The following is a 14,292-nucleotide window of genomic DNA, read 5'->3' on the forward strand; positions in this document are numbered from 1 at the left end:
GGGGGGGGGCATTTGAAACCACCTTGGTAGATCCTTAGGAAGTGTACGCAGGGAAAGTTGTATTGTTGGTGAACTTGGCATTGGCTAGAATGGCAGTAGACAGAACTCCCTTGAATGAACTTGAGCCTCTGACAAAAACAAATGTGAGCTTTCAAACAAGAAACCCCGTACGAGGGTAGGGTTGTGCACCCTGCCACCCCTCTTTCTGTTGACTGTAGGAGCCACATGACATTTTGTAAAGGGAGTTTCAAAAATGAGGGAGTCCACATGGGTTGGGATAAGAGCTATCTGGAATTCCTTGTGGGACTGGGAAGTGCAACACATAAGCTGGTAATGCAGTCCTGGGAGTTTCAGCATTCCTGCTGATACGGGCGTACCACATCTCTCTCACACTTGATGAAGGAAACCCCTAGCATAACCAGAGTATTTCTGTAGCCTGGGATTACCAAGAGAGGATGAGGTCACATGTCAGCTCTTGACTTTGTGACTTTGGGAGGTAACCTCTGAGCCTCCAGCTATAAAATGGGAGCCAATAGTCCCTTGGTTGTGCAGTTGCTGGGCAGACTCAGTGGGCCACTTGAAAGCACCTACTGCCCTTGCCTGGTGCATAATAGGAACTTTGCTTCCTTTGCCACATTGGAGTATGATGCTTTGGGCCTGTGCTGTCCTGAGACCAGGCAAGAAAGGCCCTGCTTCTGAAGCTGCTGGGCCCTGGGTGAGGAGTCCAAGGGGAAGCCCCCTTTTGAGCCATTCTCGGGATCCTGAATTCCCCCTGCATGAGCCAATGCTGGCTTCCAGACCTCTTCTCCAAGACCATACTCCTGGGGGCAGACTGCCCTGGGAGCACACCCCTCTTCCCAAGGAGGGGAGATGGACCTTGGCCATAAGGCTGGGGCGTTTACTCACAATGTGTACAAGCCCCCTCAAAAGGCAGGGTGGGTCAAGAGTCAGCGTTCTCCACAATGACACATTCAGATGAGGAACTCTCAGGAGTTAGAGAAATCGCAGTTGAACGTGACCCTTCAGGTCTTTATGGAGGCATACATAAAGATAGAAGGGTAGCATATAATTTATATCATGGTTCATAGGCTCTTGTCCCAAGTCCCACAAATGTTAGGAGCAAGCCTGCCTCAGACATGCAAGAAACTTTCATCCAGATTCTCTTCCTCCTAATATAAATAAGAAAACCATATAATCAGAATAATCGCAGTTTTTCATTTTACCACCTAACACAGGAATTCTCAGACACTTTTCCTTTGCCCCATCGTAAGCATCGCCCCTGAGCCGTTGAGAAAGCTTCTGGACCTTCGCCAGTCCACCCAAAACAAACCAGGAGAGGGGCCCCAGAATGTGCATTTGATGGTCATCCCAGAGGCTTCTTGCAGCTTGGGCTCCGTGGTTCTCAGCCCTACCTGGATTTTAAGACTAACTGGGAAACTTTTAGAAAAATATTGCTGCCAGAGTTCCATTCCACAGAGATGAAGTCATCATCTCTAGGGGCGGGGCTGAGGCATATGGGTATTTTTTCAGTCTCCCCTGATGCCTCCTCAGTGGGCCATGGGTGGGAACCGAGTCTCAGTGGCTGGACAGCTACAGTGGCCAGGAGCTCAGCCCTCATCCTGAGAGCCTGTCCTCCACCTCATGGCGGAAGGGAGACTGTAGGGTCTTCAGACTTGGTAGGCACTGTTGTTTCTGGTGCAGCCCAAGAACGCCACCCAATTAACAATTTGTTTTGATTATAAAACAAGTGTTAACCTGTCCTGTGCAGAGAAGGGGGAGGTCCCTTTTAAAATTTCTGGTTGCTGACTTTGGCCCTGAAATGGGACTTCTGGAAACTCAACCCAAGATAGCAGCTTACAAGTTCTTCCAAAAGTTTCTGTGCCAGCCAGAGACATCTCATGAAATGACCCAACGGTGGACGTTTTTCCATAACATCCCTTCACCCAGTGTGGCCAGGGGAAGGAGGGTGTGGACAGGCTTCCCGGGTTTTTGGTGCTCCTTGTCAGGTGTTAAAACAAATAAGATCATTGTGTTTCTTGGAACTGGCCTAAATGTCTATGTTTAAGATTAAGATCTGGGGAAATGCATTTCCGTTTGAACCCAGCATTTTCTGATTGTGAAAAGGGTACCAACCTGTGCAATGGCGCCGTGACACGGCCACGGACTCCAGCCTCTTCTGTCGGTTCCTTTAATTAGGAGAAATTAAGTGGGGCTGCTACATATTTTGAGAATAAATAACACTATTTAAACTTAGGCAGCCTTAACCACTAACTTAACCGCTGAGTTCTCGCTGCTACATGCCTCCTAAATAGATCAGCATACTCTTAACTAGGACTTAAAATGCATCATCTTCCTTCTGGAGCTCAGAACCTGCAGCAGACGGGAGGCTTTGGAGGCTTAATGACTTTAATTATGGCAAGAAATACCTTCTCCCGGTGGGGAGGGGCGCGGCCGGGCCGGGTAGGGTCAGCGAAGGCCGGATGGGAGCCCGCCCCCCTAAGGCCGGCCCCCACTGGGTGGGGAGGGGACTGGAGTGGGGCGTGGGGAAGCGGAGAGGGAGGGACCCTGAGGGAAGGCGTGGACAAGCAGGGCTGGAGGGGGGTGGTTGAAGCTCGAGGGTGGAAGGGGAGGAGGGACCCTGGGGGGAGGCCGCGGGGGCCTCGGAGTTCTGAGCTGTGTTTGTGGTTTCGGCACTTTGATCTCCTGCCAGCGAAACCTGGAAGGTCAGGCCGGGCTGCAGCCAAGCCCTGGAGCGAGGAGCCGGGTGGTGCGGGCGGAGCGGGCCGAGCTGCGCCACCCACCCGCACCCCCACCCCCCTCCTCTCCCACTACGCGAGAGTGAGCCTGCGTGGCTGCCCAGGCGCCCCCGCCCCGGCGCGTTGGGCCGTTTTGTGTGCGGATCTCCTTCAGGCAGCGGATCAGGAGCTCCGAATCATGAAAGTAAATTAGCTAAATGCTCCACAAGTTTGGTTTGGTACAATCATTTATGTTGCGTATGCCCTAAAGAAAGCATTTTTTAAGCTAGGTGCACCCCTTCCTCTCTGCCCTTTCCCAGAGCAGCAGGCTGTTGGTCTGGTGGTTTTGCGGGTGTTGGGGTCGTTTCTTTCGACACTTCTGACACCCGCCCCCTTCTTGGCACCAGCATTTTCTCACCGGTTACCCATGTGCTCTGGTGTGTGACCTCATTTCCTATGGAATGAAAGGTTTCTGCAGGAAAACAGGGCGCTGGTGCGGTCGGCCTGGCCAGCCCCCTTGCCTGGCAAGAGCCTTCCCTGTCGGAGCAGTGACTCATGCTTCAGGGAACAACAGCTGACCAGAGTGATCAAGAGCCCGGTGCCTGGGTGGTCACTACTCAGTGAAGAACAGGGGGAGGAGGAAAGGAAAAAGTGAGGAGAGAGGGTTTAAAAGCCACTCTCCGGCCTCCAGCGGGCGGGGCCTAAAGGGACCCAGTGGGTGGTGTCTGTTTGGACTACCCCAGGCCTGGCCAGGAGAGACTGGTGCATGTCTGGCTGGCTGGGGGGTCTCTGGGTCTGGCTTGTTGGTCTCCATCCACACTCACAGCCCCTGTCCCTCCCCGACCACAGAGTAGGCCCTGGGGCAGTGGTGACAGACTCGGGGCTTGTACCTGGCCCCCTTTATTCCTGGCAATGATATTCCCCAGGCTCAAGCTTGAGGCAGATGTGCCTCTCAAGCCTTTGTTTTGGTCTCATTGCCCCAACCAAGGCTAAGGCTACCAACTGAGTTTGGGAATTCGGACTCTGCCACCAGTTCCCCAGGAAGGCCAAGCTCCCGGTCTTCATACCAGCTGGGGAAGGCCCACTGGTGTCCGCTCACTTTCCCAGGACAGGTCCCTGTGGGTTGCCGGCCCACTTTCTCCACAGGTTTTCAAGGTCTTCCATGGGCCCCACCAGTCTCTGAGAATGAGGTCCCTGAGTATAATGGGAGGAAACTGTAAAAATCGGCATCTGGTGCCATCTATTCTGTGGATTTGCCCAAGGGTAGTCATTTGGTGAGAGTTTGCCTTTGGTCAGAGTTCTAAAAGGAGCTCACATTCCTCCAGAGTGGAAGGAAGGAACACTGCAGGTGCATGGTCTTGTTTTCTAAGAGCTTTGGTATCAGAGATGTGCTCACACGGAGGCCTGGGTCCTCATGAAGATCCCCAGTGGGGCAGAGCCACTAGGAGTGCCTGGGGTCGGGGTTGCCCAGAGACAGCATGGCGGCAGTAGAACTAACCACCGAGAGGAGGGCCCATCAGCAAAGCCGCCCCTGCAGATGGGCCTGCGGTTAATAACCCAAATCCCGAAAGCCTCAGATCAGCAGAATTGAGTTCCAAGAAGATCTGGTGGAGAACAGACCTTTCCCAATGTAAGAGTCAAAGGGAACAGGAGATCTGGTGGCCAGGAACAAGCTATAGTCTATGCTTAGAGTAACAGGGGCCCAAGTGTTTGATGCTAACCCCGAGGGCAAAAGCTGATCTTTTTGGGTTAATGAACAAACATTTCTTGGCCATTTACCCTGTGCCAGGCCCTTGGCTGGATTCTGGGAACTGGGCAGGAAAGAAGTCTGACACCTGGGCCACCCTCTAGTGAGGAGGCACCTTGAGTAAACAATGACACTGTGATGTCATAAGAGGGGCAGAGTCAGGCCCTGGCGGTTGGGGGGGTAGGGGATCAGTGTGGAGGCCGCTAACACCTTAGTCAGCCAGAGTTAGAAGAGGTAAAGGCTAACAGGTGTGGGGGAGGTAGTGTGTGCCTCAGCAGCAAGGCTGCAGGCCGTCAGGGAACTAGTAGAAGGTCAGCCCCATTAGACTGAGGTTGGGAGGGTTGGAGTGTAGAGTTTGCCATAAGCAGCGGGGAGGCACAGTTATTCGAGGACAGTAGTGCAGGTCAGAGCTGTGATTCAGAAAGGTCCCTCTGCTGCAGAGTAGAGACCCTACTGGGGGGCAACTGGGATGGGCTAGGAAATGCCCAAGGGAAAATGTTACTGTTACTCACGTTGGGTGTCCTGGACAGAGGGGGCAGCAGTGGGGAAGAAAAAACAGTGGCTGGATTTGGAAGATGGAATCAGCAAATCTTGATGAGTAAATCAGCAAATCAGTTGAGTGTAGGGCTGAAGGCAAAAGTTTAGCTCCGCCCCTGTGAGCCTTGGTTTTAGGAGGGTAAAGACTGGATGAAGGGTAGGCCCATGGCAAGACCCCATGCATCCATATCAGCCTGAGCAAGAAAGGACCCACAGATGCCCAGGACAGTAGGCTCTACTTTGGGCATGGCCACAGAAGGAACTTGGGGACCCAAGTTGAAGCAGAATGCTGATACCAAGTCATAGGAACCAAGGGCTGGTCCCATTTTGGATTCTCAGCAATAATGGTGTCTGCCACTTTGGGTCTCACTGCTCTATAAGTGTATCAGAGGAGAGCTACAAGTGACCACTCTTCTTGGGCAAAAAGAGATCTCCACACCCTCATCCTGCTCCTTTCAAAGCAAGATCTCTTTGGCCAGGACTGCAGCAAGTGTGTCATGATAGGCACTTCTAGAAGGTCCCAGATTGTATCTTTCTTGGGATGTCTGGCACAGCTGGACTTCTTGAATAGTTGTCAAGTTGAACTACATAATGGAATGTTTTCATACCAAAAAGCGCCTCATTTAGGTTGCAGTGCGTGCAGTCTCTACTTGGTTTCCAGCTCAAAATGTAGATCTCTCTCATATCCCTCAGCCTTCTCCCTATACCTTAGAGCAGGGCCATGAACGAGGGGTTGGCATACCACACACCATGGAGCATTGGGTTCCAAAATGTCTTCCAGAGAAGGGAGGGTATTGACAGGAGTTGCTGCAGAAAGTTTCTGTATCTCCCAAAATGGGGGAGCCCAGGTAGATAAGAGCCTCTAGCATTCTACCAGTGTGCTCTGTAGATGTCAAGGGTGACTCTAGAATGTGCAGCATTTCTCAAAGGACACAAACCAAGACCGTCTCATTCTGTGACACGTACTTGGGGGAAAACTGCAGTAGAGACAAAATAACTGAGCCCATATTCATCATTTCTTACCCATTTCCCCTTGGAATAACCATTCCTTGTGACTCCCCTGCCCTCTAAAGAGAGGGCCATGCCTGCATTGCTTGCAGAATGTATGCTCTGCGAGCTGCTGCTTCCTGCTGTAGGTATCCCCAGGGCCTAGCACACACCGGAACTGGTTAAATTACTACTGTTAACAAATAAATAAATAAATGGCACTGCGAATAGAAATTAAACTCTGTTCCCACCTACTGTTGTTCATTTTGTTGAGCATGGACCATGCCCAGGGCAATCTGCTTTGTTAGGCTCTATGGGGCACACAGCCTGGTCAGTAAGATGTACCTCCTGGTTCCTTTAGACTCTGAAGGCGGGTTAGCCCAGCACTGCGCCGGCCATTTACATATAAGATGTCTCTGCCCTCTGACTAGGCAGGACCCACTTGTAGCTGTTTCACAATAGATGCTGCCAGGATGTGAGTATGAGAATAGAAATATGGCACTGTTTATGAAAGAGAAAATGTAGAAATCTGCTAAATGCCTGTCAGGGGGACAGTCTTAAGCTCAGGTACAACCATATAATGGAATAATATGTGTAGCTGATAAGAAGAATGACTTTTTTTTAAATATAAATGCATATAGTACTGTTCAGTAAATGGTTGCATTAAGGTGGGGGAGGTATAGAATAGTGTATACACACAATTTATTTGTGTTTTTTTGTAAGTGTATTTTGATATATGAGTATATAAGTGCATTTTATTCCTGCTAATATATGGGTTTTTAAAAAACAACATGGAGAGATATAAACCACACTGTTGATGTTATAAAGTCTGGGACACAGGGGGTAAGAGGTGAGTTGTTTTTTGCTTTCAGTTTCTAAATTATTTCAAAGTATTCACATTAAGCACGTTACTTTTATAAATAGCAAAAACACGAAAGATGGTTATACTTGAGGGGAAAATGCATCATTAGAAAGTGGTAAGCAACAGAAGAGAATTCTTGGAAAGATTAAGGCCCAGAGAGGGCTAAGAACTGCCTTAGGCTGTAGAGAAGAACTTGTCAGACTGATGGGAGGCGAGGCACATGAACTTGACCTTAAAGAACCAGTAGGTATGATCAGCACATGGTAGTTCACACTGGAGTATCTTTCTGCATTGAATAATATGCAAAGAGTTACTCTCAAACTGACTTCCTTCTCCTAGCCAGCTCACCACAGGCCACTTTACCCAGAAGTTGTGTTTTCAAATTTGCCTTGTAATATCTGCGCCATCCTATTTTGTCATTACAGAGAAATTAAAAGTCGAGTGGGTTTATAAGGAGGGGATTGTATTAGGACTCTCAGAATAATCTTCCTATCCTTTGGCCCTGGGCCTCCCTTCTAAGGAAACTGGAAATGTAAGCCACAATTTGTTCAATGTAGCATTAATTATTATAATAAAAAACTAGAATTACATGAGTTTACAAAAATACATGAGTGAGTAGAGTATGCGAGTGGATATTTCACAGCCTTAAAGGTGTCTACAAGGACTTTTTAATGACTTGTTGGAAGCTTATGATAAGTATAAAAAAAGAAAAACAGCCAGAAAACCAAAATGGGGGGGGGGGTCTGCTTGGAGCCTCCATATGCCAGAACTTCCTGTAAGAGGTTGAAGACCTAGATCTTCATATCAGCACTAACAGTCCAACTTCCTTGGTTATTGTATGATCAGGAGTTTGGGACAGAGGAGATTTTTTAGTCATCTTTTGGGTTGTCTCTGATTAAGATGGTGTTCTGTCAAAGATTTCCTGAAACAAATACTGGGCACTAGGACCACCACCTTTAGCGCCAGACAGACAGACAAACAACGGGGAAAGATGGAGTCTGTGCCCGGGGGCTGCTGGGAGTAACCAAGTCTGGGTGTCACTGCACACACTGGGGAGAGTGCCAGACCCGTTCCTGATCGGAGTTCCAGAATTTAATGGAAACTAAAGCAACCTGGAGGCATTGAGTTCTCCCACTCATTAGGTGGTAGTGGGGCTCATCAGAACGCTTCATTCCTATCCGGAAATTTGGCTCTCAGACACACTGATAGAAAGAAGCGCTTTCCTTCAGGGAAAACCACGTCCATATTCAGGGAGGAGCAACCCAAGAGTATGGTCCCAGGCAGACCACAGAGTAATAACAAGGGAGACTTGCATCATAGTAAGTGCCAACCTCATAAGACCCTGTCTCCTGGGGCTTGAAATTTTGTGCTTTGCACAGCAGAAGTGTGCAGATGTTTGCATTTTTGATACCTGTCAGTGGTTATGGACTTCGCCTAGCCCTGGGTCTTAAAGACCTGGAAAGGTGAATAAAGGACCATGACAGCCTTTTGTTCCACATTTTTACTGCTGGGCTTCCTGCTGGTTGACCTGCCCACCTGCCCTTGCTGGACTAAGGCAGCAAAGGTAATGAAGGTTGTGTGGGAGGGCTGGGGGTTGGGGGTGTGTAGAGGGCAGTAAAGGCAAGGAGGGCCTTGGACTGCTTTGAGGAGGCCTTCCCAAGACTTCCCACCCGTTTCCTGCTCTTCACACCCTTCTCATGCCCTTCTTTCCATGACAGTCTATGCACAGTTCAAGGGCAACTGCCCTCTGCAGCCGTGGCCCAGTTTACCCGCCATCCACCAGGCTGCATCTTTTCCATTCTTTCTTTGAAACAGCCCTATCTTGAGAGTTTTGTGACTTTATAAAGATAGGGTTTCTGACGATCACAAGACCACTCATCTCCCAACTGCGTAATCTCCCAATCTATGGTTTAGATTTGTTTTGAAACAGTATTCGGCCCGGGGTGGGGGGGGGTTCCTGGGTGGCTTAGTGGGCTAAGCATTGGACTCTTGATCTCAGCTTAGGTCTTGATCTCAGAGTTGTGCGTTCAAGCCCACGCCCAGCGTGGAACCTACTTAATAAAAACGAAAGAAAGAAACAATTTGGGGGCCCAAGCTTGACTAGGTGAAATGACGAAATGATCTCAGATGTGGAGATTGGTTCAGGACTATGCCTTGTCTATTTTTGAACTGGAAATGTGAGGTGAGGGGGAAAGTGTGACCAAGCAGTGTTCTGTGTTTTTTAATTTGCTTTGGGAATAGTATAATAAATGTGTCATTTTCTAAATCTGGATTATTCATGGCCTATTTTAAATCCCGGTCTGGCTCCTGACAGTCCAGTTCTCAGCAAGACCCTGGGTTGACTCCCCTCCTGTCTCGTCCTGGTAGGGGCAGAAAATACAACCTTATTTAATAGCAGCTTCCATTGATTTTTTTAAAGTAAGTCGGCTGTGCTAATTCTCGTTTTCTCAAACAAACTGTTTGTACTTAGATCCTGTGTATTAGCCAGGTTGTGTCTGAGTCCATTAAATGGGAGCGGTAAATGGGTTTTAAGCACCTTATTCTTGGCCTGCTGTTTTTACTATGGAAACCAGGAGAAACCCTTCAACTGTCCTAGATTTTAAAATGCCTTTTAAAAAGTGCCTGTCCCGAGTGGGTCATGCCTCACCTCCAGATCCTGGTGACCTCCGCATTCCTGTGGAGACGGGAAGCCTGGAAGCGTGAACAGCCACATGGCTGAAGACCCTGTGACCCCAGGTCCTGCGGCCTTTCATCTGGGGCCATCAGGCTCTCCAGGTGCACCAGCCCCAAAGCGGGAGGCTCCAGGTGCTCCTAATCGGGTCTGGTCTGAATGCGCAGTTCCCTGAGGTGCTGGGTGATGGTGGAATGAAAGCCAAATAAAGGAACAAGAGATCCTGTTGATTACCTCATCTTCAGTGCTATTCCTCAGGGCCCTTCTAGATCTAGGGAGGATTTGGGAAGACTGCGGTATCACCTGAGGAGAAGACACAGCCCCTACTTCCTGTTAACTCTGGGCCCACAGATCCTTGGCCTCCAGCAAGAGAGTCTAATGCCCCTAAGGGCCTTTTGGAGCAAGGCCACGCCACCTGGCCCCAACCTTCCTCCCTGGGCCATCGTGTCCTCTCCCTCTCGAGGCGGGTAATAGGGCTACCATGGCCCTTTCTTCATTGCTCTGGACAGCACCCTGCCTCTCCACCGAGGGGCCAGGATTGGGAACTGGAAGGGACCCGAGTGGTGATAACATAGGCTTCCTCCTCCTCTCAGGTGGGGAAACTGAGACTGGAACTCCAATTCGGTGACTTGCCCACCCTTGGCAGCTTGTCCCTCCCGACTGCAGCTTCGCGGTGAGGCAGTGGGGTGGGACGGACAAGTGGTAGAAGGGGCTTGAAATTGAGTCTCAGTTCAACAAGAAGAGTCCCAGGGGAAGAAGGAGAGCTTCGGCAGCACAGCACCCTGGGTTCCTCGGGCTCAGGAAGTTGCTGGGGACTTTGTAGCATCCCCCAGGATTTCTCAGTCCTGCTTCTTTGGTATGCGGCGCTGGAATGGTCCGGTAAAAGCTGTGGGATAAGACTGCCCTCTAGTGGGCTTGTGAAACCATTGGTCCAGCCACTTTCAGGTCTCTCTAGGCTCGGTGCTGCCTTCTTTTGCTGAAGCCCCATAGTGATTATTCCCTCAGTAGGAATGCCTTCAATTCAAATTTTATTCTTTGTTAAACATTCTGGCTCACAGAGTTGATCTCTCAACACCAGCCATTATTTGCCCATCTTATAGGAGGTTTGGGGTTTTATTTTTGTCGTTGTTGTTTCCCCCCTACCGTAGAGGTATCTTACTTCTCTAATAAGATTCAGGCCCCTAAAAGCAAGGGTAATGTTTTATGTCTTGTTCTTCCCCAGCTGCCATCCCGTTGTCTGCTTCGCTGGACATGAAATTAGAAGTTTCGCTGGGATAGAAAAGAATCCTCCCTCAGAAAAGCATTCCACCCCTTCACATTTGTTCCTAAAACATTCTCATCTCCGCTCTCTGATCCATAGTTCCCCAAGTGGTTGAATCATCTGAATCCCTCAGAAAACTTCCAGAACTCAGTTTCCTGGGCCTTCCTCCAGCCCTGCTGAATCAGTCTCTGTGGTTTGAGCCAGGAAATCTGCTTTACAAACTTCCCAAGTGGTTTTGGAAGTGGAGCCAGGTTTGGCAGCCAACTGCTCTAAATCCCCATTTACGATTTTTTTTTTTTCATGGCTTTTTCCCTCTGACAGCATCTCTAAAGGTCTTCAGCTTATGTCAGTTATTAAAATTGACCATTCTGAGACTCCTTCGGAAATACTCGGTGTGCTATTCTAACTACAGTCCTGGCTGACATGGGAAGGAAGAAGGACCACAAGAGAAGGACCAAAGGCATTGACTTTGGTTGCCAGTGGCTCTGTGTTCATAGCAGAAAATACTGAAACCAATACCTTCATGCTGACTGGGCAGGTCATTGATGTGTTTTTCATGTTTGGCTGGACAGGGAGGCAAAGGTTAACCGAGTACCCAGTTACAAACGTTCACCGGCTCTAACTCCTCTGGTTCTCAGATCAGCTGTACAATGTAGGTGGCATTGTACATATTCCATTTTTTACATATGGAAAAGTTGAGGCTTTGGGAAGTTAGTAAGTTGCCCCAAGTCGTGGAAGTTGCTGACTGTCAGATTCTGCATTCAAATACCAGTCTGATTGCCAAGACCAGCTTTGGAAAGGTAAGAGGACCAAGTGTGCCAACCTGTTCTTTTTAACTCTGCCAGGCCAAGCGGGCAGTGCAGCGAGGAGCCACTGCGGTCATCTTTGATGTGTCAGAAAACCCAGAAGCTATCGATCAGGTAAACTCCATGGGCCACGGGGCATGGCTATCTCCGTGAGAGAGGCTCTTTTAGTTAGCTAGGCTTGTCGCGGGGGCATCCCCCTCACTTCAGGGCTCCGCACTTGTCTGTTGACACTAGAGACCCGTGTTTAGACGTCATTCCTACTTGGAGGAGAGGGTATTGAGTAGGCGTGAAGAGCCAGGAAGTTGGTGGTTGGGGGGCATTTTCAGAGACCCTTCCATCCTGCCCAGTCCATCCTAAAAGCATCATTCTGCGCCTTGTCCTTCAGAAGCTCCAAGGCTGTAACGCTTGAAGTCTTTGAGGATTTTCAAACAGTTTTTACTGTTCTTTTCCTTCAACCTTTCTCCCTCTCTTGCTTCTTAAAGCAAGAGCGTCTTTTAACTAGACCTGTGTCTTCTTCCTCAGCTAAACCAGGGCTCAGAAGACCCGCTCAAGAGGCCAGTGGTGTACGTGAAGGGTGCAGATGCCATCAAGTTGATGAACATTGTCAACAAGCAGAAAGTAGCTCGAGCAAGGATTCAGCACCGCCCCCCTCGAGTGAGCCTCCATCGGCCACGGCCAGCCTCGCCCTGTGCCCTCTCTGCTGCTCCCCGAGCCTTAATTCCCTTTGGGCTTCCGGCTTTTGTTGCAGTCTTCTTTCCGTGTAAAATGCTAATGCAGCCTAGGTTCCTACAGTTTAGATCAGACTTGAGGTTGGAGGCCAAGGAGAAATATTACTCCTGTTTCTTTATTAGTATTATTTTTTAGGATTTTATTTATTTGAGAGAGAGTGCGAGCGAGCGTGCACACACGGGAGGTGGGGGTCAGAGAGGGAGAGAGAGGCTCAAGCAGACTCTGTACAGAGCCCTTAGCCCCACGCGGAGCTCAGCGTCCCCACCTGAGATCATGACCTGAGCCAAAATCAAGAGTCAGACGTTTAACCGACTGAGCCTGCCACGAACTCCCCCCACAACACGTGTTCCTTTAGAGAGGATTCGAGAAGACCTTCCAGGAATAGATTTTGTGCTAAAGAGTCTCTGGTATCTTCCGCCCGGCACTCCCTCTTGGTAGCTTCTGTCCTTCTTTCTCTTCCATTCCACCTCCCCCTGAAAGTCTGGGGAGGAGAGAAGGAAGGAGTCCCTAGGTTCCTGTGTCCCCCTCCTTCCATTTGGCCCAGACTAGAGAAAAATGCTGGTAGTGTAGTTCTTTCTTCCCAGAAGGCAAATTGCATTATTAAAAAGCCCTAACTTGTATTTGAGTCTGGAGCACTTAGCTTTCAACTGGGATTGAAGTTTATGCCTTCTAGGCGGTTGTTGAATAGCACGGTGGCTTCTCTGGAGCGTGTCGAAGGGACACTGCTGCCCAGTGACTCTTAAAAGGCATCTTCTGCCCAAACCTCAGGCTGAAGGTTCTGGGAACCTGGGACAGGATATAGAGAGATACATACATACACACACATACATATATATGGTTTATTTCCATATCACAAATATTCACGTATAGGGTGACTCTTTGTACACACAAAGCATCTAGATACCCATAGCATTCAATTAGCAAAACTCTAATCCTCTTGGCTAACTGCATGTCCTAGACAAGGTGGCTTCAAGGTTTCTGGAAGCAGTGTGCCCTGGGGAAAAGGTAAGGACTCAAAGTGGAAGGGATTTGCAGAAGAACAGCCTTTGGTGGCTTCTTTTTAAAGGAAAAACGAGCCCTTTGCTGAATGTGACTCACTGTAGTGGAAGCTGATATTGTGGAAGCAGCATACAATTTTCTGAGTTGTTGTAAACCGTTAATTATATGGTTAGTAATCACTGTTCCCTCAAAACATGACACTCACTCCTTTGTCCCATAAATATGATATTTGTGTTTATTTGGATGGGCCTCTCCTACTGGTTACGGCGAACTTTGCGCTCTTCCACGGGGAGCTGGGCATTCCAACAGGCGTGCTCTTGGCCGGGACTGGGCAGGCTGCCCCCGCCACACCAAGGGGGGCTGTCTGGGCCCGGGGAGCACAGCACGTGTGCAGGTTAGCAGAACCCCCAGGTGTTGCTTGCAAACAAGGGGAGAGACACACCTGAGTCACCCCAGTCGTATCCCAACCGGGGCTGACCTGACCCATGTGCCGATCCCCAGGCTGAAGAGACCTGTGACTCATCGGGTGTGTATTCTGTTCCAGCAACCCACAGAGTACTTCGACATGGGGATTTTCCTGGCGTTCTTCGTCGTGGTCTCCTTGGTCTGCCTCATCCTTCTCGTCAAAATCAAGCTGAAACAGCGGCGCAGTCAGGTAAGAGCCCCAAGCAGCCCATGAGCGCAGGTGCCCGCCACCCTGTCCCAGGTGGGAACTGGGGGATGGGGGCCTGCGGTCCACCGCCTGGTCCCAGCACACCGGGAGCAGCAGAGATGGAGCAAAATGAGAGCAAAGCTTATCACCCTGTGTCTTCTCTATTCCAGAAGGGCCAGAACCACAAAGGCCAAGCACTAGGAGGCTTCCAGCTGGGAGGTTTTCTCATGAAATGCCTAAGTGTTCACGCGGAGCCCTAGAGCCTTGCTCCTAAGATAGAATCTGGGCACCAGCAGCATCCCCTGG

General features: G+C 49.7%; 1 protein-coding gene across 1 annotated transcript in view; it reads left to right on the forward strand.

Annotated features, from left to right (window-relative positions):
- Positions 1–14,292, forward strand: part of ZNRF3 (zinc and ring finger 3) — a 160,920-nt gene that overhangs the window by 136,263 nt on the left and 10,365 nt on the right. Inside the window, exons 3-5 of the mRNA XM_059408741.1 lie at positions 11,646–11,720; positions 12,129–12,260; positions 13,879–13,989. Coding sequence (XP_059264724.1) covers positions 11,646–11,720; positions 12,129–12,260; positions 13,879–13,989 — 318 coding nt within the window. The remainder of the gene's footprint in view (positions 1–11,645; positions 11,721–12,128; positions 12,261–13,878; positions 13,990–14,292) is intronic.

The sequence above is a fragment of the Mustela nigripes genome, chromosome 8, assembly GCF_022355385.1.
Source record: "Mustela nigripes isolate SB6536 chromosome 8, MUSNIG.SB6536, whole genome shotgun sequence".
Classification (NCBI taxonomy): domain Eukaryota; kingdom Metazoa; phylum Chordata; class Mammalia; order Carnivora; family Mustelidae; genus Mustela; species Mustela nigripes.